The sequence below is a fragment of the Ambystoma mexicanum genome, chromosome 10, assembly GCF_040938575.1.
Source record: "Ambystoma mexicanum isolate Mex_15411 chromosome 10, UKY_AmexF1_1, whole genome shotgun sequence".
Taxonomy (NCBI): domain Eukaryota; kingdom Metazoa; phylum Chordata; class Amphibia; order Caudata; family Ambystomatidae; genus Ambystoma; species Ambystoma mexicanum.
In genome coordinates, this window is record NC_090932.1 from 1,298,719,202 (window position 1) to 1,298,744,027 (window position 24,826).

At 48.2% G+C, this 24,826-nt stretch overlaps 1 protein-coding gene across 2 annotated transcripts in view; it reads right to left on the reverse strand.

Annotated features, from left to right (window-relative positions):
- Positions 1–24,826, reverse strand: part of CASTOR1 (cytosolic arginine sensor for mTORC1 subunit 1) — a 407,094-nt gene that overhangs the window by 86,663 nt on the left and 295,605 nt on the right. For both annotated transcript variants that reach the window (XM_069619303.1, XM_069619304.1), the window contains exon 6: positions 2,818–2,931. In XM_069619303.1, coding sequence (XP_069475404.1) covers positions 2,818–2,931 — 114 coding nt within the window. The remainder of the gene's footprint in view (positions 1–2,817; positions 2,932–24,826) is intronic.

Here is a 24,826-nt window from a genome sequence, read left to right on the forward strand (position 1 = left end):
CTGCAATTTGATTGGGCATTCTAAACATTTCTAAATTCTTGCCCATGGATAGAGTCCAAGGAATAATGTTTCACAAAAGTATGGACAGAGGCCCATGTGGCTGCTTCGCAAATATTGCAAATCGGAACACCCCTCTGTAGTGCAGTGGAGGCATGTACAAGAAAATCAGGATGAAAAGATCCTACAAGCCATAAAGTTGTTCTGTGTGTGTATGTTTATTTCACAATGACAGAGCATTTTGTGTTGATTTTACAATTTACTTTACAGTACTTTCGATTAGCACGAAAGTTTTGAGAAAACAAACAGACAAGAATGATTGTGAACGATGGTAACACGGGTAAGTGTCGACCTCAGAGATATTGAGGTCAAAACTCCACAGGGAGGCACATTCCAAAGACAGATGAGGTAGAAAAAACCTACTATGCAAGGGAAGTGCGCCTGAGACTTAAGATGGTCCCAGGATTGGTTCACACAAGGTGTACACAACAGTCTTTACAAAACATACACGAGAGGGGGATGGTACAGTTGTGTCACGGGGATCGACACAGGTGTGTTTCGGCCAAAACAGGGCTTGATTGAAGCCAGTCTATATGTTGGCCTTCGTCAGGAGGGACACCAATTGTGGTGCTGTCCGTGGAATCTGCTGCTGCAATAGCAGTAGGATGCTGTGGACAATCCTCATAATTGCTGGATTGCTAGTGTGAAGTTGCACTTTAAGAAAACCATTCCGTTCCTCCGCTTCGGGAATATGTTCAGCCGCTAGAGACACAAAATTCCACAGAGTGTGAGTGAATCTTGCCAAGGCACAAACGGAGTTGGCCATCTTTAAAGCCATACCCCCAGACGAAAACACTTTCTTCGCCCAACCATCAAAGCGCTTGTCGTCCCTATCCAGAGGGATGGTAGGGTACGCAGCCTGCTTCGCTGGTGCCGTAGCCGCCTGCACCACCAAACTCTCCAGAGTGGGGTGCGTAGACAAGTAGCAAGGGTCGCCACTGGCTGGACGGTATTTTTTCGGTAGCGACTTATTCACTGCTGGGAGACTCTCCGGAGCAGTCCAAGCCGCCGCCACCCTTCTTTGTAAAGCCATTTGAAATGGCAGCACCGGGTCAGTGGGTGGACCTTCGTCCAATATATCTGTCAGGTCATCCTGCAGAAAATCCACAAGTGGAGCAGACCACCTCAAGTACTCAGTCACCCTCGACATGAGATGCCTGTACGAGGACTCAGCATGTGCATCAGGCTCAGGCCTGCCAAACTCAACCTCCGGAGGTGTCCAGACCACTGGCGTCATGCGAGACCTGACGTAGGTCTTCCATCTGGCTGTGACCAGACAACAGGTCATCAGGAACCTCAGGAGGTACAAACCCCTCCTCATCTGACCCTTCTTCCACCTCTGAAACTTAATCCAAAGGCTGGAATAAATCTCTGAATGAGGGTACAGATAAAGACTCAAATACAGGCCTCACTGATTTACAGAGAGCCTTCCTCGGAGTTTCCACTGTTCTCCGGGGCAGCTCTGGCAAATTCTCCTCAAAGGGCATCGAGGGTGCCGATGGAATAGGCGTCTACTCCGAGGGAGGCGCCGATGACTTCGACAACGGCTTCGAGGCCGGAGCCCTGAGCGTGTCCTTCGACGGCCTCAGCGCCGACGACTTTCTCAGAGCCTCGAGCAAGTCGCGCCGATGGCGTTTATGCCTTCTTCGCCCCTCGAATCGTCGGTCGAAAGTCCAGCGGATTTCGACTTACGGGGTTTGGAAACCCTACCTACTAACAACTTCTTCCGCTCCCACAAGGCCTTCGACGTCAAAGACTGGCATTCATCGCAGTCATCAGTGGCGTGGCTCTCGCCGAGGCACCAGAGGCAGACGGCATGCGGGTCCGTAAGGGACATCTTGGAACCGCAGTGCCGACACTTCTTGAAGCCCGACTTCGGGGTAGCAGAAGACAAAGACATAGTTCTCAGACAACGATAGAAGAACCGATTCAACAGGAGAACCGAGGCGCGCCGAGATTCCGAAGCGAACACGTTCGTGGAAAAAACGGAACTGAGGCTACGGGCGTCGTGCGTCCTACATATAACATCCGGTGACGTCGATCGTTGGAGGAGGTCCTCGACGCAGGATGCGTACGCCGAAAAAGTTTTCTGAAGCAGCACAGCTGTGGTAATCACTGTCAAAGATGTGGAATACGTCGGAGGACACAATCCCCTCGAAATGTGCTTGTGTGATGCAGACTAAACTGGTTTAAGCATTCTGGAGAACAATAATAAATAACCTTGAAAAAGCAACTATTTCCACCAACAACGATTTACCAACAGAGCCCTTCAGCTTGCATAGATGACCTCTCTGGAAAGTCCCCCAAGAAAATCTATTTAAGATTAAAGTCTTCTTTGTGTTTTTGAAAGACACTAAAAACGTGGATTTTTAAATCTGCCTACCCTCAGCATGGCCGGGTATGGGCGACTTTGAGAAGTTGTCTTTGTTCGCAGTTTAGGTGCTTTGAAGTGGTTGCCACCAAGCCGCTACAAAAAAATTTAAGAAATGCACCCCTCTGACCACTAACTATTCAATATCCTTGACATCTTGACCAACACCAAAACATGTGTGGCAAAAACCACCTCAGGTAACCCAACACATCTGTTTCAGATTTGCATTTCTACTATGATGGTGTTCAAAGAGATTAATATTTTTATATTAGCCCAGTGCAAATATTCATAAAAGACATGACAAAAGTATATGATGCAGTGTTTGCAAGCCATGTTTCATTGCATTTATGCTAAATGTTCCACCGCAGGAAGTGGGAACGCAAACATACATCTTCTGGGTCTCTGTATCCATGACGATTGAAATATATCCCTCAATCAATGAGATGGCAAAGAAGCGGATGGATTCCAGGTCCTGGTTGTTGGAGGCAGGTTCCCGAGAAGAACTGGAAAAAAACAAGCCTGGTCAACAGGGGAAATACAGGTTTTTCCAAGCTTCAACACTTGGTTCATTCAAACAACCCACTTCATGTTTAACAAACCTTCATGTAAAGCAATTTATGACATGTTTTCAGTTCTCAATTGTGGAGACAAACCATTACCCATGTACATGTGTAGGATGCTATCAGCTACAGTCAACACAATCACAGTGGGATGTCATTTTGTCAGTCACCCTTATACATTTTATCACCATATAGCTGTTCCAACATGAAAAGCAAAGGAAACCATAATATATATATATATATATATATATATATATATAGGATTGACATAACTGGTGTATTTGTAAATCAAAGCTTTGCCTGTGGGTCTCCTAGCATAGAACAACATGTTAATTGTTACTCAACTCAATGGTACTCATTTTTAACAAACTTTTAACGCTGCTTCATTGGTCTGCGTTTGTGCAGGTTGTATTTGAAGTGCAGAGTTTTGTATTCGGGAAGATCAGTTCAGGTATTGGCTGGCATTACTAAATGAATGGAGCAGCGATTACTTATTAATATAAGTTAACCAACCCCATTAAGAATAACAATGTGTCATTTTCTGTGTATTTTGTTGGTACACATTTTTGTGGGTCACAAAAGCAACAACACATAAAAGCCACTCAATCAGAAAAGGGGTTTGGAGAAGTAGAAAACGTTAAGTAGCAAGCGTTACAAATGTTTCTGCAGTATCCACCGCTTAGCACGCCATGTCGTATGCCTTTTCGGCCCAAGTGTAGTCTGAGTTTCCCTCAGCAGTCATGCCCTCTACCATGAGCACCACTTCCCTGTTTAGCTAGGCAAAAGAGGGACTGTGCATGGGTAAGTTACAGCAGAGTTGCAAAGGACACAGGGACGTGAAAGCTGCCCACGTGTGGTAGGAACAACTAACTGCACAGTAGAAATAAAACCGATCATACCACTGTGGGAGTGCATCTTTTACCAAAATAATGGAGAAAAAGCCTCAGCTTGTCCGAGACCGCTGCACCTTCCCCCTGCCTAGAACTGCCACAGTCTCTCCTCAAAACTCATGCTTTTCCCACACCAAACCTTTGTTTATTTGCAAGGAAGCAGTCGGGCATATTTCACTACACATGGACTGGTGCTACCTTTGTTCTTACTCCAGATACCAGGAATGATGCACGCCTGGGCGCATTAGAAACTTAAAATGATGAATTGTATGGACTGCACGCCAAACTGCTTGCTCCTATTGTCAAGTTAGTAAATGGGTCAGACTAGGAGGATTGCGTTTAATCACCAAAGACAACAGAATTTTAAAAAGGCACAGGCTTAACATCCAATCTCTTCTAACAAATCCGTAGACAACTATGTGAAATCCTTAAACTAGTGAGCACAGGTGGTTTCATAACAATTTGAGGTCATGACTAACTCACCATTCACTGTTGTGACTGTGAATTTAGGGGTTCCTATAGCTCATTAGACCCTCTCCCCCGCTTACAGAAAGCTATTGCGAAAAGTATAGATCAGTGCATCAGCTTGATGCACGAGTTCAGAAGCATCAAGCCAATGATAGTGTGAATTGTGGATCAATAATGTGCCGAAAGTGACTCGAGAAAAGTGGACCGTACAGCAAAACCACCAGGGGAAAGGACAACCAAATTTGGAACCACCTCCGAGATGGCTACAGATGTGGTAGCCAGTAGATCTGCACAACCACAAAGATTGTCCGGCATGGGGTAAGGACTACACAGACTAGTGTGAGAAGACTGGTCATCGTGGGAGCATACAAAGAGCAAAATGCTACAACATCAAGGTTGTTGCAGCGAGGGATTCAGAAAATAGACCACAAGATGGCCCAACTAGTACTCTGCATTTTCAAATGAAAAGGATATGCATTTCTACTTCTATTGGATGAAGTTGCTGCATATCAAACTAGATCAGTGCACATAGGAACATGTACTGTCCGTGCAATCATTGTCATGAACCCACCTCTGGAAATACTAGTTATTTTTACCAAATTATGTGTAAACGTTCGATAATCAGTAAACCATAAGATGCCCTTGGTGTCTCTCACCGCAATGCAAGTTATTCAGTGCTTGCAATAAGAGCTGATGCCAAATTACTTTGCCTGTTCGTTTACTTCAAAAGCTACAACGTCATTGACAGCTATCCCCTCCCAAACATCTCCCATATACTCGTAAACAAGCCAAAACAATTCATTAAGTTTGACTTCAAGAGTGCCCATCAACAAATCAAACCCCATCCAGAAACAAAGCCACAAACAACTTTTGTCACCCCTAAAGGTTTATTTCAATATACCAAGATGCCCTTGAGCCTTTCGTCCCTGCCGCCCAGTGCCTTGTCAATTTCCCAGTGGTAAATCCAATGTCCTCTACTTTCAGGATGATTAACTAGTCTATGGTGCCACAGAGGAGGCTCACAATTGCTTGCGAGAAAGTCTTTTGCAGGATCCAACAGAGCTACATACAGAGAAATGCCAAATCCAGCAAGGCCAGATTGAATACTGTGAGGAGGCAGCTTTTCTCAAGGAGGGTCCCTGTCAATGTATGCCTTTACTGCTGCCCCACTAGGGAGCCAAATTAACCCATGAACCAGGAAACCCCCTTTAGCGTAAAGCTCATAGAGGAAAGAGAAAAGCACCTTGTATTCAGTCCCAGCCTCGTAGTATAGAAGAGAGACATGGCCTCTATGAAATCACAAGCAGAAAGCATTTCTGCAACAGAAACAATGGAGTAGCCATTTTGTATTCACCAGCAGCTCTGCTGTGGAAAAGCACTTGGAAGGCCCACAAGAATACATTTTACCCAGTTTCCTGTTTAGTGAAAGAAAATAAACAAACAATGGCAGCACAGTCAAAGTAAAATTCAGTAGGGGCGCTGTTGAGCAGCCTAGAAAATGGCTGCTTAAACTTCGAGCTCCGTACCTTCCTGCCTGGATCCGACGATTATCGGGGCTCATCCTCCACATCCCACAACAATACCGCCACGATTCGTTGGCCAACACTCTCCTTGCTGCGGGCCCGAAGTTTGGAGGAAAAACCAAGCTTGGAACTCGTGCGGCGGTCGCCTGGGCCCTTGGCGGCTTGCGTCCTTTGTTCCGGGCCTCCCTGTCGCTGTCTCGCATCACCCCGGCTGGAGGCGCTGCCTTGCTTGTCCCCCGTGCGCCGTCAACCACAGATGCCCTGAGGCGCTTCCTCGCCAAAAAGACCCGTTCTCCTGCTGGTGCCCGCGGAGCTTGGACTTTGCGCCCTCCACCGCCCGCCTGTGGACACTCATCGGGGTGGCCGGTGCTGCGGCTCCGGCGGTGGCTGGGATCGGAGCCGCTCTGCGTGGGCCGCTGTGGATCGGGCGGCCCCTCTGACCGGGTGAGGGGACCCGATGCTGTTGTGCTGCAGCGCTGCACCGTATAATCCTACGGCGTCCCAGCGGGCCTGCTAATGCCGAACGGCGGGGCCTGCTCTCCCCCCTGGCATTCCTGACACCTGAACGGCGGAGTCTGTGGCCGCGGGGCGTGGGCGGTGGCCCCCGCGGCCCTCTACAATCACGGACCAGGGCCCCTCCGAGGAAAGAAAGTGGAAACACTGGGCCATCAACGCACCCCTCTGCTGAGGGGCAGCGGCACTGCCGGAGACCAGCCGCCGCCCTCACATCGCCTTTGGACCTTGGCTTGCTGCGGTGGGGGGTGTTGCCCTCTGGGGGCGCAGTTCTACGCGGACGGACATACGGGTCTGGCCACCCTAAAGGCTATAAGGTGGGTGCTGAAGGCTCTGCTCTGACCCTCTGCTTCATCCTGGTGGGGTCCCTTTCCCACCCCGCTACTTGCAACTTGCCCAACAAACCTGGACACAATCATAGCAACACTGCCTGCATAGCAGCCCCTGGCTCCCCCTCTGATCTCGCTACTCACTTGGCTTGTGGCCGCCATGGACCACCCGCGGGATCCTTCTATTATATTACCTCCTTGGACCCCCTCGGGGCAGCGACCCTCGTGGCCTCCTGTTGGGGTCCCGAACGGGTCTTTCCCGCAGCCCCCTCACCCCTGCGGGCCCCGCATGTCCATGGGCTGAGAAGTCCCGTTGAGGTTCTGGGACTCACGGGGTGTCACTAAAGGCGAAATCACCCAACTCTGTCAATGTGCACGACTGGGATCAGTGTCACCCCTTCAAGTTGCTGACGGCTCCATACCCAGCGAGCCTACGCATAATCTAATGCAACACTAGCCACACTGGTCGCGCCCAACACCCCCAGATCGCTCCGCCCTGGGTCCACAGATTCCTTGATATTTGTGCCCGCTCACAGGCTGCCTATTCCCAACCAGTCGGGCCAAACACCTGTACAACCGAGTTCATTTTTCTACACGCTGTAATCACGAACCCGGGCCTCCTAATTCACGAGCCCCACCAAACCTGGCAGACTGGGAGCTGCTCCTTACCACAATAATGCCCAACAGAGTGCGGGGTACCAGCAAAGTCGGTGTCATGGACAAGTTCACCAAAACGGCGCCCAGAGCGGACCAAGCATCCTCCTCCACACTGCAGGATGAGGGGGATACCCTTCCGGACCCCCCTCAGCCCGACTTGTCTATAATGATGGAATCCATGGCCAAAAACTTTGCATTGTTCCATGAAAAGCTGGACGATATTAATGTGAATATTGCCTCCTTAAGAGCCAAGCTCGACCAACATGGGGCCAGGATCGCCGAGAGCAAAGAATAGGGACTAATGAGGACAATGTCCACACCCTGCAAAACACAGTCACAGAGCTCGTCCGCAACATGAAGCAGGTCAAGGCCAAGTGCGATGACCTCGAGTCTAGGTCGCGAAGAAATAACATTCGCATTGTGGGAGTACCCGAATCTGCGTTGAAGGGGCGGATGGAACTTGCGGTCGAACTCCTCAAAGACCGTCTAGACATTCCTGAACTGTCACCATTTTTCACGGTAGAAAGAGCGCACCGCTCCCCGACGCCCCGGCCTAAGCCTGGAGACTTCCCCAGGCCAATCATCGCAAAACTGTTAAGCTACAAAGACAGAGACCTAATACTTCGCCTGGCCAGGGAGAAAGGGGAACTGAGGCTAGACTCACAAATCATTAGCATCTTCCCCGACTTCTCAGTAGGGGTGCAGATGCGACGCCAATTCGGAGGTGTGAAAAAAATGCTAAGAGACAGAAAAATTGAATACGCGATGCTCTTCCCTGCCCGCCTCAAATTCACTTACCCTAACAAACTGTACTTTTTCACGGTCCCGGATGAGGCAGTTAAATTCATCGAGGCACAAATCCCACTGGCGGATCCCCCGGAGGATCCAATGGATGATCATTAAGATCCGGGATCCCAAGCCTTGACAGTAGTCTATACAAGCCGTGGCCAATTTATAGACTGCTCTCCGGTGGATCAACTTGTTTCCCCTTTCCTGCACGATCCTGGGCCTAATACAGCCCCTGCATCAACATCTCAGGAGTGCTGCCTGCAGAAGGGATACTTCCCCATTTGGCCTGTTCACAACAACATTAACTGGGCCTGAACCTTGAAAACTTAGTCTCGCTGTTCGAGGCCGGCTTACGGCACTATTTGTTTTGATCTCGCTACCTAATAATATGTTTGCTTCATTGTAACCCAAGTTCACCAGCCGTTTTGAAGATTTATCATCATAATATGCATTAATACGCTGGGTCAGATGGCAGCGGCAGCCCCCACTGCAGATGCAATGCCTCTTAAGGCAGAGTGTTCATGTTTCAGCCCCTGTTGGGTTATGGGTCAAGCTTGGCCAAGTTGGGGAGGGCACGGGGTTGGTCACTCTGAGGGTGGGTATCATCACACTGCTAGTTTGGAAGGGGCGGTGAGGGTGATGAAGTTGGGGAATGTGTCACGAATATCGGCAGAAAGGTTACGACTGGCCTTGATGAGAGGCGCGCGTGCGCCACCTCTACACATGATTGCAGTCAGAGATGGGTCCTTTGTTTGGGATGTTCCATGAATTGTCACCATGGCTATTAAAGTGTTGACATGGAATGTTCGTGGTTTAACAAACTTCACTAAGTCCCGTAGGATTACTGCATATACACAAAGACATGGGATTAAGGTACTTCTATTGCAGGAAACTCATGCACTGAAACTCCTATCATCAAACCTGGCGCAGACCTGGGGCCCCAACAGATTCTATACTCACTCTACTCAGTCCAGGGGAGTCTTGACTCTTATTCACAAATCGGTTAAATTCACGCTCCACATCGACACAGATGGCAGATATGTGATCCTTCACTGCACTCTGGATAATGAGGAATGCTTGATAGCCAACTCATATGGTCCCAACACTGATTCCCCGGAATTCATAGATGCAGTAACTGATATCCTGGCTAGATATGTAGAAGTTCCTATTATATGGGGGGGGGCGGGATATGAATCTTATACTCGACAATGTCCTGGATAGAACAAGCACCTCACGCAGGGTCACCTCCCGTGCTGCCAGACAACTTCGTAATCACATGGATACCCTAAACCTACACGATTATGGAGAACGCTCCATCCCCAGAAAAGAGACTAAACCTTCCACTCAACAGCACACAATAGTTCTTCAAGAATTGATATGTTTCTACTGTCGTGGTGCCAGGTAGGCAAGGTGACGAGTGTTGAGATTCTACCATGTACGCTCTCAGATCATTCTCCTGTATTGCTACAAATTCAGCTGGGTAGGGCCCTCTCCGCTCGACCCCCTTGGTGCTTTAAATCTAATGCGCTATCTGATATGGTCTTTAAAGCTGAGATCCTGTCTGATATAAACGCCTTTTTTTGAAAATAACAATACACAGGACACCACTGAGGGGACCCGCTGGGAGGCATTTAAGGTATATATCAGGGGGATGTGTATCTCACGGAAGGCCGGGGTTCTCAAGTCCATAAGGCAAGCCCTAAATAATTCTGAAGCGAAGCTTAAAGCACTGGAACGGGAACATCCTTCTGCACCAGCCCCGAAGACCCTTGCAAAAACCAGAGCGGAACTGGAAGTATTTGAATCTCATGCCCTGAGCGAGGTGCGGTACTTTGCTCGCCCTGTAGCCGCCCGCCGGTATGGTGAGGGAGACAGACCCGGGAGGACCCTGGCTAAACTAGTACGGGCAGAGAGGGGCAGAACCCGGATAGATAGCATTCTTGATGAACAGGGCTCACGACACTGGTCTGACTAAACCATCATTGACACCTTCGCTAGCTTTTATGCCACTCTATATGGCTCTCAGCCGGAGCACACTGCCAAAGACTTGGATGACCTATTAGAAAGCATCCCTAAGAGTCTCATCTCCCAAAGCACTAAGGATCAACTAGATGCCCCATTCACCCTAGATGAGATAGTCCAGGTAATCTCTGACCTCCCCAAGAATAAGGCCCCCGGTCCGGACAGATTCACATCTGAGTATTACCAGGAGCATGTTGCCATTCTGGCTCCCATTCTTTACGGGGTCTGGGCCGAATCACTACGGTTAACCACTCTCCCTCCCTCCTTGAGAGAAGCCCTGATCACCGTCCTCCCCAAACCGGACAAGCCCCCAGACTAATGCGGTTCCTATAGGCCCTTATCAACACAGACACGAAGATTTTTGCTAAAATAATAGCGAACAGGTTCCTTCCATTCATGCCCCACCTAGTCCATGCAGACCAAAACGGATTTGTTCCCGGACGCTCTACAGCACTTATTATCCGCCGTATATTCAATGTGATGGCCAGAATTGACCCAGACGCGGACGCAGTAGCAGTCACACTAGATGCCCAAAAGGCGTTTGACATGGTCTCATGGCAATACCTGTGGGCCGTGCTGGAGAAAATGGGTGTTGGTCCAAATATGATCGCCTACATAAAACTCCTGTATACAGGAACTATGGCCAGGGTGCTGGTCAACTCCAATGTCTCCTCTCCCTTCGCGCTACATGGGAACCCGCCAGGGATGTCCGTTCTCCCCTACCCTTTTTGCGCTCGCCATGGAGCCCATGGTGGACCATGTTAGGAATAGACACACCCGTAAAGGTATTTGTCTACGGGACGCACCGGAAATCATCTCACTGTATGCTGATGATGTGCTTCTATACGTTAGAAACCCCTCCACATATCTAGACCCAATCATCCGAGACATAACTAAAATTGGCACATACTCTGGCTTCACCATCAACTATTCTAAATCAGAAATATTCCCTCTCACCGGGGCAACCCTACAACCATCATGTGAATTCCCCCTACGCTGGTCCCCAGGTGGTATCAGATACCTCGGCGTACAAGTATCATTAACCAGAGCCTCTTTACTGGCGGAGAACTATGAGACTACGGCACAGCTCATTGAGTCCAGAATGCTCAAATGGCGCAATCTTCCACTGTCCCTTGCGGGCAGGCTATCCCTAATAAAAATGATTGCAGTTCCTAAACTCCTCTACATTTTTGCTAATGTCCCAGTGTGGCCCGGGAAACACTATTTCAAGAGGCTCCACTCGGCGTGTGCCCAATTTCTCTGGCATTTTGGAGCTGTCCGCAAGAAGTGGCAACATATGACCTTACCCTATGAAAAAGGTGGTTTCGCAGCCCCTGACCTTACACTGTAATGGATGGCGGCACAGGCCCAACATGCCACACACTGGTACGCACACCTGAATCCGCCCCCACATGTCAAATTAGAGAAACTGGCGGGCGATGGGAATAACATCATGACCTTAGTATTACACTGTACGTTCCAGACGGATGCCCCGGCGGATCCCGTGGCCACCACGATTAGAGCGTGGAATAGCATTCTGGATTCAAAACAAGAGTATCGCCCGTACTACAAATGGCTTCCCATATGGCAATTCCCTGGGCTCCCCCACACACGACCAGCACTTCGTCCGACACTGGGCAAACCTGGGCTACCGTGCACTAACTGACCTATATTCCGATGGTAAATTTATTACTCCTCTAACATGGCGGCCTGAACACTCCAACTCACCGCTGGAGCTACTACAATACTTCAGGCTAAGAGCGGCAGTTCGTGAAATGTGGCCCTCCTACCCAGATGAGCCCCCAGACTCACCTGAGCTCCAATACATTTCAAATTCCGAGGGAGGTAGGGGAATTATATCCTCCCTGTACAAAATGCAGCTGGGAAACCTAGAGGATGTATACCCAAAGCCACAGGAAGCTTGGGCCAAAGAGCTAGAAAGGCAAATTACTGATGAGATGTGGAACAAAATGTGTGCACACACGCGCAAGGTCTCTGAGCGCTAGATTCCGCTGCATACAATACAAACTCCTTAACAGACTGTTTTACACACCGCTCTGAATTGCGAAATTTTCTCACACCCCGACCTACACATGCCTGAAATGTACATCTGAAGAAGCAGATCATATACATATGTTTTGGTCCTGTGCTACGCTGGGTACGTTTTGGCTGGAAGTGACGAAGGCGCTCTCAGAGATAGTTGGGACCCCGCTGGACCTTGACCCATTGGCCTGGTTTGGGGTCTGGGCTGGGGACGGTGCAAAAAAAAAAGTCAAAATTCTTAAATGTGAGCACTATTGTTGCCAAAAGATGTATATTACAATGCTGGAAGCGGTGATCCCCACCAACTCTGAAGATGTGGCTGAAAGCCCTTAGTTGGGTGCAAGCATGTGAAGAATAGTATATTGGCTCATTACCCATTCCATCTCGCCCCAAGAATGTGTGGACTGAATTCTGTAGCTATCTAAACCGCAGAGACGAGGTGGAGTGGCGCGCCACCCCCCTGCCGGAGCCGCCCGACTCTTCATAAGAACTGAACACTTCATGATCACCCATGCCATGATGCTTCCCCCCATTCTGTGCTGCTTGTAATTGATCATGATGTAATGTCTAAATGCAATTTATGATTCCTGTCTCGCTCTGCGTAAAACGTACTGCACCTGTCCTAACCTTCTGCCAATAAAAAAAAGTTTTAAAAAAATGTAAAATTCTGTTAAAAGCCCACGCAACAGGAATTCTTTGCATAAATGTCCCCCTCTTCCGAGGATTTCTCTTCTGTCAGTCCGATGTTCACACTCTCACCCTTCTCTTCTCCACTTTACTCTAGTCTCCCCTTGCTACTCTACCCTCCTCTTCGCACTCCTTTCCCCTATTAATACTCTACTCTCCAATCTCCCATCTACTCGCATATAACTCTTTCACTCGCTCAATCCCTCTTCTTACTTTCAATCAATAACTACCTAATGCTGTCTTCCTAGCTACTCTCTCATGGTCTACCAAACACTCACTGGTTCACAACCATTCTCTCTCAAGTTGGTATCACTCTCTCTCACTACCAGCACCTCAGCTGCAAAAAGCTCCAAGTCATTCTCTGCAACGTGTCACACCAACGTCTTTCCTCCACCTCCAGTCCACTTGACCTCAACCGAACACCAATAACTTGTTCGGAAGTTATGGGGGTTTTATAGTCCAGTCTTCCCTTTGCACTCCTTTCCTTCCCCTTCCATTGATTATGTCTGTCATCTGATATCACGGCCAATCTGGTCTGGCTTGTCCTCCCAGGGTTGGGGTACAACACCTGAGGTGATTAAATTCCTTTTTAACACGGACCCATTTCCACGCAAATCGGTAGAATTAATCTCTCTGGTGCTGGGCAAGGTTGTTTGGCTGCAATTGCCAAGGTACAGCGAGTCCTTGGTTGTCTGGCAGGGCCATTCGATTTGCTTTGTTGTTCTAGAATCACTTGCAAGGCAGGGTATCCCCTTCTGTCGAACCCAGCTGCTGCATGGCCTTCTGGGACTGGCAGTCCTGCACTTAAACAGAGAATTCTGGCAAGAATAGGGTTCGGTGATAACACTCTCCACGGGCATGGCAGATATACAGGGGCAGGTGCTGGGGCCCTCCCAACTTACTCAACTCACTTCTAGGGCAGGAGTGGCTCTAGTGAAAACCTCGTTAGGCCTCCCTCACCAGGTTGAGAGGAGCCACAGTCCCCCCCGCCCCACCCCAGACAGCTTCCAGTACCAGACCCATTTGCAGAAGACAAATGGACGGAGCCCCAAGACCAATATTCTGTGACACAGAAGAAGCAGTAGTAGTCGAGAGGGCTAAAGGGATCAGCCACAAGTGGAAGACGATTCACCCACAAGTCCATCCCACTCCCTATCCGTCCACAACTAGAGAGATGAAAGATTGCAGAGAAAGGAATTAGCATGGAAGAAAGCCCAGAACTACTTTATCGCCCTTCTTATCTAAGAAGCCAACAGTGAGACCAGAGGATAAGAGAAGGTAAAAGAAAGAGCAATAATGGGCGAAGGCACAGGATGTCCTCATTGCTAAGCTCATCCAAGCTGTTGACAAGCAGCAGGCTATAAACCAGAGACTTGCATTTTGGGAGAACACTTGGCTGCCTGACTGACCAGTACCCTCCCAACGTAAGGTCGCCACAATAGTACCATAGAAATTTAGAGGTCTGTTACACAGGAAGACACCAAGCATCTATCTAGGATGCAAAGGAGTCGTCATCATGGGGATGTTTTTGCAGCGAGTTGGGTCATGAAACTAGCGCATGCCCGATCACCGATCAGAGCTTCCCAGGCAAAGAAAGAAACTCTAAATCATGCCGGCAGGGCACAAGGGCTTTCAGATATCTCATGCTCCATCCTAGCTCAGGAAGAAAAGTGGTGGCATTATCAAAAGAACACCAGACGGAAGACCAACAATGTACAGGTTTGTGAGAGACTCACAGACTCTAGAGACCCTAAGCATTGCGAAACACCTTCAGAGAATCCATAGAGTCAAATGTCTGGGAGAGATCCACAGAGAACCTAAAAGGCCTGGCCAGACAACAGGCCGAAGCCTGGCTCAAAAGAAAGATAAGGCATGAATCATGGAGAAAGCAGATGTCAAGGCCACAGACCACCCAGGTGATCCTCGCTCACTTCTTCACCCCCGGGGTCAGGATTCAAGAGCGATGGCCTTTCCCTGGCCACCTGAGAAGAGGATCCGGGGGGAGTAGGAGTGAGGACACCCTTAGGTTTCTCACACCGTTTAATCAATGACTGACATATAAAAACCAGATGTCTCAGCTCACCACTGCACTCTTGAACCCTGGAGAGTTTCTACAGGATTTGGAAGCCTGTTTCACATCCTTATAGTATTTGGGCCTCGAATATGTCACTGGTGACAGTCTACAGTACTCGGGCACTCAACATACTCAACATAAATACCTATTCACCTGAATTTCTGGTTCACCCCATATCTGAAAGCATTCCGTGCAAATAAACAAGAGGCAGAAACCACCTGGAGGAACTACCCCTCTGAAACTAACAAAGACCTCTTCACTCCCCTTGTGAAGACTTACAAACAAGCAATACTCCTTGCTAAAAGTTCGACTTACAACACAAGAATAGTCAAAGTCAACTGTAGCACCAGGGAGCTCTTTGCTATTCTTCATGAGCTAGTATCGCCTGTACCTCTGGAAACCATCTGCACCAAAGAAAGCACTTGGTGCTCAAACATTAAAAATGCCATACTTGGCACAATTACTCTGCTCCAAAATAAGATGGCAGTGAAGAGAAATACACTGATCAGTGATGCCCTGGAGCAGGGGTCTCCAACCTTTATGTTAGCTAGAGCTACTTGTAGTGGAGGCCAACAGTGGAGAGCTACTAGCGGTCGATATCGGGGAGGGGATATTTATAAACCTCTGAATTTTTACCAATATTTTTTTGGCCCAATTATTTCTCCTCTGTAAACAGATGGAATAAAATATGCCTTCACGATTATATTAAGAACTTCAAAAACCTCTTTGTTGCATTATTATTTATTTGTAGCTGTCTCAAAAAGACAGATATTTGTTGGACTACCACACAAATATCCTGTAATTTTTGTGCCCTTCCTTTGCATTTTATGCAGGCTTTCTACATGGTAGGCACACTATCGTTTTCCAAATGTGCATTTCACACTTCCATAAAAAAAAAAAAAATAATAATTTCCAAATTGAAAAATGCTGCTTTCGTTCACTAGTTTTCATTGAAATGTTTTTTTTGTCAGACACCACACCTACTGTTATATGTGCCCCTCTGTGTTTTAGCACAGGTTATATTTATAAAGATGTTATATGCTTGTCAAACTGGTTAATCACAAATAAATGCTTCTGTTCTGCTGACAGCAGTTTTTAGGAAATTAAACTGTGGGTTCATGGGTGCCAACTTTTGATTTTCACTACAGGGGCAGAAATATCCCCACCTCCATCCTGAATATAAGCAAGCGACCAGCCCAACCCATACCCTGGCCAAACGCATTTTATAGCACTTTTTCTATGATTCCAGTGCTATGCGAACAACACTCATTTTCAGGCTAACCTGAGCCACCTCTTCTCCCTCCCTCATCTCTGACTGCCTGTCCGCCACCCAGGAGTGGTGTGCTGCCAATGATCTCTGCCTTAATGCCAGTAAGACCGAGATTCTCCTCATTGGAACACCTGCTCCCTCCTTTCCGGTCACTCTCTGGCCGGCCTCCCTTGTCCCTCCTCCTGCTACCACCTGTGAGGCTAAAAACCTTGGGGTCATCTTAGACTCCACACTCTCCTTTTCTCCTCACATCTGACATCTCTAAGAAGTCATACTACCAGCTGCACCTCTCCTCAGAGGCATTCTTCATTTCCTCTCCTTCCTCCAGGTGCTCAATGTCTCCAGAGCTCCGGTTCTCTCTAGGCTGGACTATTGCAACAGCCTCTTCTAAATCTGCCTGCTTCTACTCTCCGCCCTCTGCAACTCATCCAGAACAGGACTGCGAGACTTTTCCTTGGCCTCAAGCCCAGGGATCGTATCTCTCCAGGACTGAAATCTCTGCACTGGCTCCCAGTGGCTGCGAGGATTAAGTTCAAAACCCTCTGTATGGTCCACAAGGCCTTCTGGAGCCTGGGGCCTCAATACCTTCAGCTCTCTTTTCCAAAATATCTTCCTTCTCAAGCTCTTCGCTCATCCGCCTCCAACTCCCTCAGGGTCAGTCACTTCTCCAAGCAACGATTTGGTGGTAGATCTCTTTCCTCGGCTGGGGCCTCCCTCTGGAACAGCCTCCCTGTCTCCCTGAAACTTGAGGAGAATAATCCCTGGTTCCAGAAGCACCTCAAAACCTTTATCTTTGCGTCTGTCTTTTCTCCTTCTCACCCCTGCTGACTTCATGGCCGATACTGAAACTGCACTGGTCACCTGCACTGGTCACCTGGCAACCCCCCCCTGCTCTCAAACCCAGCCCCCCTCAGTCGCACACCTGCACTGCCTTCCTTTCCTGGCAACCCCCCGCACTTAGGGACTGTTATGTACCCCTACAGTCCCACCACTAGCACTTGACACCTGATGTCTGCACTATCCTTGCACTTGCCACCAGCTGGCCGGACGCTACAGATTGTTATTTATTATCCCCATGTACTGCACTATCCCCTTCCTCTCGCCCCCGCACTTTCCTCCTTCCCCCTTCCCATGCACTTGCGCGATCTCAATGACACCTGGCCTAGTAGGATCATTGTCTGTCTTCTCTCTGTTCCCCCTACCTTGCCTCATCGCGCCTTGAAACACTTAGGATATGATACAGCATTTCGTTTTGAATATATAACATCATATATAACATCTCAGCATCGGTCTGTCAACCTGCTGAGCTACCCTGGTAGGCTTCTACTGTACAGCGTGTCTATGGATCGCTTAATGTACTAAAAGTGGGTGTACCCGTGTCATGGAAGTGATTTAAAGTGGAAATGTATGGTGTGGAGTTTGGAAAGAAGCCGCATGAAAGAAATTGCACCATTTTTTAAAATATTATTTTGAACATTTCCAGGCGAGCAGCAGTGCTACTGTGATATTTTCATTGCATGGTCACAATGATCCTGATCCTGCCCCAACCCCTCTGACATCTCTGGCAAACAAGAGCAGCTTGCTTAAGCAAGAAGACACAGGTGGGAGGGCCCAGAACAGGACCAGGACAGTGGGCTGGCAGAGGCTATAAACAAGAAGGAGTCCTGCCTGTAGGGATACTATTTGGTTGCACATCAATTCACAGTGCAAATTTAATTACATAAACGGCACACTGGCAGCATATTAGTTACTGACAGATTGTGCAAGGCTGTGTCAAAAAAGAGTGAGTTACAATTTGTTTTACTGGTAGTGAACACATTCATTATTAAAAACAAACAACAGAATAGAAACATTCTCTGTCTGACTGTACAACAGAACCCAAGGGGGTTCATAAAACAGGAAACAGGTTATCTCATAATACACAGAGAGGTACATATATCAGTAAAGTTCCAATAGACTGTATATTTTGTACATGCTGGGCCGAGTTACCCAAGTACATGAATACTCAAACCAGACATGTATCAGCATTACTTCATGCTCAGTGTACATGTGGCAATGAAATCACAACAGTGTTAATTATTCACACTTGCTTGCTTAAGCAAGGCAGTGTCGGGGGCGCACAAGGCCAACTCTGGTACTACAGGCGGCCTGCAGAAGCAGAACGTGATATTGACATCTGTCAGGGAAATTTCAAACAGCTCCATATGGCACAGCAGCCAAGCTCCCCGCCCGCAATTGGGAGACCAGGGTTCGGATCCTGATCATGGAAAATAACCGCAAAAACACAGCATTGAATAATTTAATTTAAAAGGCGTTTCTTTTTCAGTATTTCCAGCGCGGGCGACTGAAGAGGCTCAGGCGAGCTACTAGTCGCCCGCGATCGACCGTTTGGCAACCTCTGCCCTATAGTACTTTGCACCTCTGCCCTATAGTACTTTGCACCTAAGCCCCCAGCCTTGCCCTTAAACTCTCAACATTTAACTTTAAACCAGTCTCCGAGATGGCGGTCACCCAGGTTATCAAAGGTCTTAAACCTTCAAGATGTCAAGGAGATGCCTGCCCGGCCACAGTCATCGGGAACTGCGCTGAAGCACTTACCCTCTTCACCTCCACCCATATCAACTTCTCGCTCACTTCTGGGTCAGTACGGTCCAACCTAAAAGACACTTGTGTTCTACCGCTACTAAATAAAACTACCCTAGACCCAGCCATCCCTACTAACTACCGCCCAATCACCAATGTCCCATTGCTCCCTAAAATTCTAGACCGTGCAGCTTACCTCCAGATCCAGTCGCACCTCGAATTTCGTCCAGGCCATGGTACCAAAACGGCACTTCTAGACTTTAAAAAATAACAACTGGACAAATAAAAGACACTGGCCAGATTGCCCTCCTCTTCCCGACTGGTCAGCAGCATTTGATCTTATGGCCCACCAAATCCTATTCCAACATCTTGAATCCGCTGAGCATTTCTCGACTGAAGCCACTACCTGGATCACATCCTTCCTCTCCAATAGATACATGAGTGTTTTCGCGCAAACTCTTCTAAGCAAACTAGATGGTTCCTACAAATCCTTTGTCATCGACAGCCTGACCATCCCAGTGTCAAAGGAAGTCAAGGCGCTAGGTGTCTACTTAGACTTCACCTTGTCCCTAATGAGACAGACCAATGCCATTGCTTCATCAGAGGCACACTCTACCAAGTTAATCAATGCTTGCAAACCCTTTCTTTCCACAGACAGTGACCTCACCATTGGCGTGCGCTCATCTGATCGAGACTGGACAGCCCTATTTGCAGGGACCTCCTCTCGAAACATCGGCAAGTTACAATTGTTAAAGAACAATGCACTTGGGGTGGCCTTGAACATTCCTAAACAGGGGTGTAGCTAGGTCTGGAAAAGACCCGGGGCTATACTACTGTCGAAACTGTCGGGAAAGTCGGGACTGGGGGCTAGCTAGCCTTTTGGTTGTAGCTCCTGAGATTCTATCTGGGGCTACAATCAAAAGACCAGGAGCTATAACTCCCTTAGCCCCCCTAGCAATGCCTCTGTTCCTAAATGAGAGCACATCTCTGCCGCTAGAAGAACTGTGTGTTGGCTGCCAGTTCGTGAGCGCATTATCTTTAAAACGCTCGCCATCACGCATAAACGCCTCTCAAACTCAACCCCAAAATACCACTCAGTAAAGTAAACTCGGCGAACCCACTTGCCCTTCGAGTACTCATTGTCACACCACACCAAGATTCAGACTAAAAAGACTGGGGGGGGCTGAGCTTCCCAGTCAAATCTTTCAAGAACTGGAATGCCTTACCTATGCCCTTAAGATCAGGAACAATCATTTGGGGTCTTCCGCAAGCATCTCAAGAATTTACTGTTGAATCAGGATTCGACCATTGCAGATCTCTGTTCCTAATGAAACAAACATTGTACCAAAATACACTTCTTGTTGTCATATGTGGTTGTAGGTTAACGAAACGGAGTCATTGTAAGAAACTACCAATACGTAATGTCCTATGCTGATGCCTACGGGTTTACTCTGCTTTATGAATGAAATAAAAAAAATACCTGTAAATGTGTATATCACTCAACACTTTGCTTTGCTTTATACCAAGGACAGATTTTCCGTATGCACGGTGGGCTTTCATTTAGTGCATGCTTGCGGATTGACAAACTACTTTTACTGTCCCATATTTCCATTGAGCAAGTCGGGAGTAACTTTTTCGAATCGCCCAACACCACAAGTTGTTTTTTCTAAGCCCTCCCCAGAAGACACATTAACAATATCTCTCCATCACAACTCAACTCGCATCTGAACAAGCACGTACAACAGTATATGCAAGCAAACAAAGAATAGCATGCAGCTATACATCGTCACAAACACATGGACAAGCTAAAACCCAAAGTCTTCAAAGCAACATAGAAGGCCTAAAACAAAGAATTCAGCAACCCATAAGAACAATGCATACAATCGAATCCAGCAACGTTGAGCAGAAATACTGTCAGGCACGTTTCTTATATACTCCTGCCATCTAGTGGTTGGATTGGTAGAGTAGGACATTCTCTGCTTTGAGATCATCATGTGATGAAGATCACAATTCCTATTATCTTTAGATCACCTACAATGAAATGTGTCAATTCATCTTTACGTAGACGGCTGGTTGCCATGACATTTTGTAAAATAAATACATCTACACAATCCATGATAAGCAGTTTATTCTTTAGTAGCATGAGTCGGTCAAAGATATCCTGGTTCAGAATTTTTCTTACTGTTTTAGCTCAGGAAGAGACACATTCCTTTAATGAGGCTTTATTTCGGAAAGTAAATGCCATAAAACACGCAACCAGTGTACAAACACTTAATACAATCAATAAAATAAATATACATGTCAACAAGACAAATTACCATCAGTTAACAAAAAAAGTAAAAATGTGTAATACTTGTGCAACAGTAACACTTTACAAAATGTTATACCACTTGCGCGGTAGAATCCAATAAAATGTTCCTGGAGGGAGCATAACTCTGGGGCAGCGCCTTTGTCTTGGAAGCAAGAAAACAGAGCAGCACAGGTGCTAATACCGGTTCTGCACTGGTTTCTGGTGTTAAGCGCTTAATATCATACAAAAAAATGAATACCACATGCCATTAAAGCATCCAAAGGCTCAATATCTAAATAACCAAAGCATCCAGTTATGTTAATCATTACAAAGGAAAACAAATTGAAGATTTTGAAAAGTAGATCGTAAATGCCTGTATTACTTAACAGTAATCTTCACTACCCCTAGTCCTACTCTTCCTCGTCCCCATACTAATCAATGAGGTGACCCACCTCCCACAGGACCCCTTTATCCATCTTTACACTCTTTAAGCACCTCCTTTTCCTGCTTCCGGGCATAACAGCCTGCCACCACAGTAACTAGCAACTGCCTGAAAGGCCCATTCGAGAGTGGGGGAGGTTGAGACAGGAAAGCCGTACTGGGACGAGGTAGAGTAAGAGTAATGAAGATTACCAGTAAGTAATCCAGGCATTACCTCTATGTCCCTCTTCCTCAACCTAGTACTAATCAGTGAGGCATGCCAACTCCAGAGAGAAAGGGCTGAGAACAAACACCACAGACCAGATGGTGATATGCAACCCAGCCAACATCAATTTATTGAAGAACACAGTCCAAGACAGCTGTAGCAACAATCATAACAGAAGCACCACACTCAAAACCCCAGTCTCGATAGCCCCAGCCTCTCTCCAGTGAAGGTTAAGGCGGTATAGGCAAACAAACATGTTGGGATCAGCTCAAGTGGCAGCCCGGCAAATGTCCTGTATAGCAACACCATGCAACTCTGCCCAAGAAGAGGCCATACACGCGTGGACCTGCCCTGCACCCCAGCTGGGAGGGGGGGAGGGGGGCGCACCCATAGAGGAATAAGCCAAGGAGATGGCAACCACCTACTGATCGTGTGCACAGATGCATTCACAACAGGGCAGGGGCCACCGAAGGGGACAAATAGGCTGGAATAGGAACAAAAGACCTTACTGTGTTCCAAATAAACCCAGGACAGCCCTCCTGACATTCAATGTAGCCCAGCAATCCTCCTCCGGCAAAGGAAGGACAATCCCCTGAGAGATGTGAAATTTGGATGCCACTTTGGGGAGGAAGGAGGGGTGACATTAAAGAAACAAAGCATCATGGGAAACACCAGGTAGGGGGCCTCGCAGGAGAGGGCACCAATCTCACCTAGCCATTGGGCCGACGTGATAGGCACCAAGAAGACCGTTTTGAGGGTCACGATTTTTTAAATGAACTTACCCTGATGGCACAAACGGGAGGACTGCAGTGGCCACATGGCCAAAAGGATATCCCAAGGGGGCAACCCAGAAGCAGAGAAGGGCCTGGCCAGCGAGAACCTCTTCAGCAGCCTCCCAACAGGCCTGAGCAAGGAGCGCTCTGCAACCTCAGGACCCCCAAAGGAGCAGATGGCAGCCCACTGCGCACAAAGGGTGCAAAGGGTGGAGACAGAGGGCCCCATGTTGAACCCCTCCTAGAGAATCTGCAGAACACGAGCCCCAGAACTCAAGGGAGAGGATCAGCCCTGCACTAGACACCAGGACATGAAGTGCTTCCAGTGAGGTTCATAAACCGTTAAGGTGGAAGGATGCCTGTCCCGCTGAATGAAGGAAGCTACCTCCTCCGAAATACCCACAGATTCTTTGAACCACACAACCCCTACTCCCCCAGAACCCAGGGGAGAGCACCGGATTTAGTTCCTCAGAGAGGGGAAGCATGGGAGAGACTGCCAGGTCCAGCAGGAGAGGCAACCAATATCTGCAGGGCTAAAGAGGAACAACCAGAATGATCACTGACGAAGAATCCTGAGCAGGACCTTCTGGATGAGGCGAAGGGGATGCGTACAGAAGCCCCTATGGCCATGGGGTGGACATGGCATCCAGCCCCCATGGCCCTGGGAAAGAGCTTGAAGAAGAAACTAGGAACCTTAGCATTCAGGGGAGAGACAAACTGGTCCAGAACTGGAGAACCCAGCACCCTGCAGATCAGCCAGAAGGCCACCTCCCACATTCCCCAATCCTCTGAAGGAAATATCCTGCTGAGGCGTACCGCCACTGAGTTGTCCCGACCCCTGATGTGACACACCGACAAAGCCAAAAGGTGAGCCTCTGCCCAGGCGCCCAGCTGTAGAGCCAGAGGCACCACTGACTGAAAGCAGGAGCTCCCCTGGCCGTTGACAGTCCACTGTGGCAGTATTGTCCGATTGCAACAAGACATACTTGCCCCTGAGCACAGGGGCAAAAGCCTGCAGAGCGCTGAAGGCCGGCACTAGCTCCCTTCATTTGGAAGACTTGGCTGCTTCCTGACTGAACCACAGCTCCTGGTGGGTCTGACCCAAGACCACCGCCCCCAAACACAACAGGCTGGCGTCTGTGACAATGACTGGAGAGGGCTGACAGAAGGGAAACCCCTGCAAGAGGTTGGGTAGGAGGAGCCACCATCAAAGCTGTTCCCGGATGGATGTATCCACTGGAATCTGGGCTTCTAAATCCAGAGAGGATGCCTTCCAGAACCTGTGGATGTTTAACAGCAGGCGACTCCGATGAAGCCTAGCCAGAGGACAAGAAAAACACAGGACACAATGAACCCCTGGACCGGTAAGAAGTGCCTGGCAGGTGCCACCTCTAGGGAAAGAAGAAGTTCCATACAGTCCTGCCCCTGGAGAGCCTTGGCAAGAGGAAGCAGAACCTGACCTTTCGCTGTCCAGAACCTGGCCTCGATAAACTGAAGGTCATGAGAGGCCCGCAGCCGAGATTTCGATCAGATGATCAGGAAGCGCATGGATCGCAGGTGGGCGCATGTGGACTCCACATTGTGAAGCAGAAGACCCCCTGACTAGGCCTTGAGGAGCAAGTCATCAAAGTACAGAAATACCTGGATCCCTTGGAGGTGAAGAGCAGCCACAGCCGGCCCAAAGACCTTGGTGCAGATTTGAAGCCAAAGGGCAGGGGCCGGAACTGGAAGTGGTCTCTGCCGACGGCAAACCACAGGAACTTCTGATGGGATGACCAGATGGGGATTGTAAGGAAGGCATGATATCAAAGCAAGACAGACACAACTAATCACAGTTCATGGGTGTTATTAAACTGTAAAAATGGGTGTGATAAACGGCTAATCTAAATCTAAGATGGGAGCAAGCTATGAGCATCAAATAATAATAATACAGTCCTAGTAGAGTCTAGTCAAATAAAAATGGCCTATACTATAAAACATATTGCCACTCCTTACCGCTATGCTACAAAATAGCGTGGGATAGTAGTAAAAAAAAAAAAGAAGTGTTCACAAAATGATAAGTCAGGATGTTATGGCAAGGGTCTCCCTTCCCCCACGTTTTTTTTTAGCACAGGAAAAGGCGGGACTCTTGAGCACAGCACACTCCTGGGCTTCTCTGGCAAGAGTTTACAGTTCCTTTTCTCTATATCAGGGCCTTCTGAGCCTAAGTCGCTTCTCGTGCAAAGTATCTTGCTTCAGAAGGCTTGATATGCCAAAAACAAAAGTTCCTTCTGCTAATCTT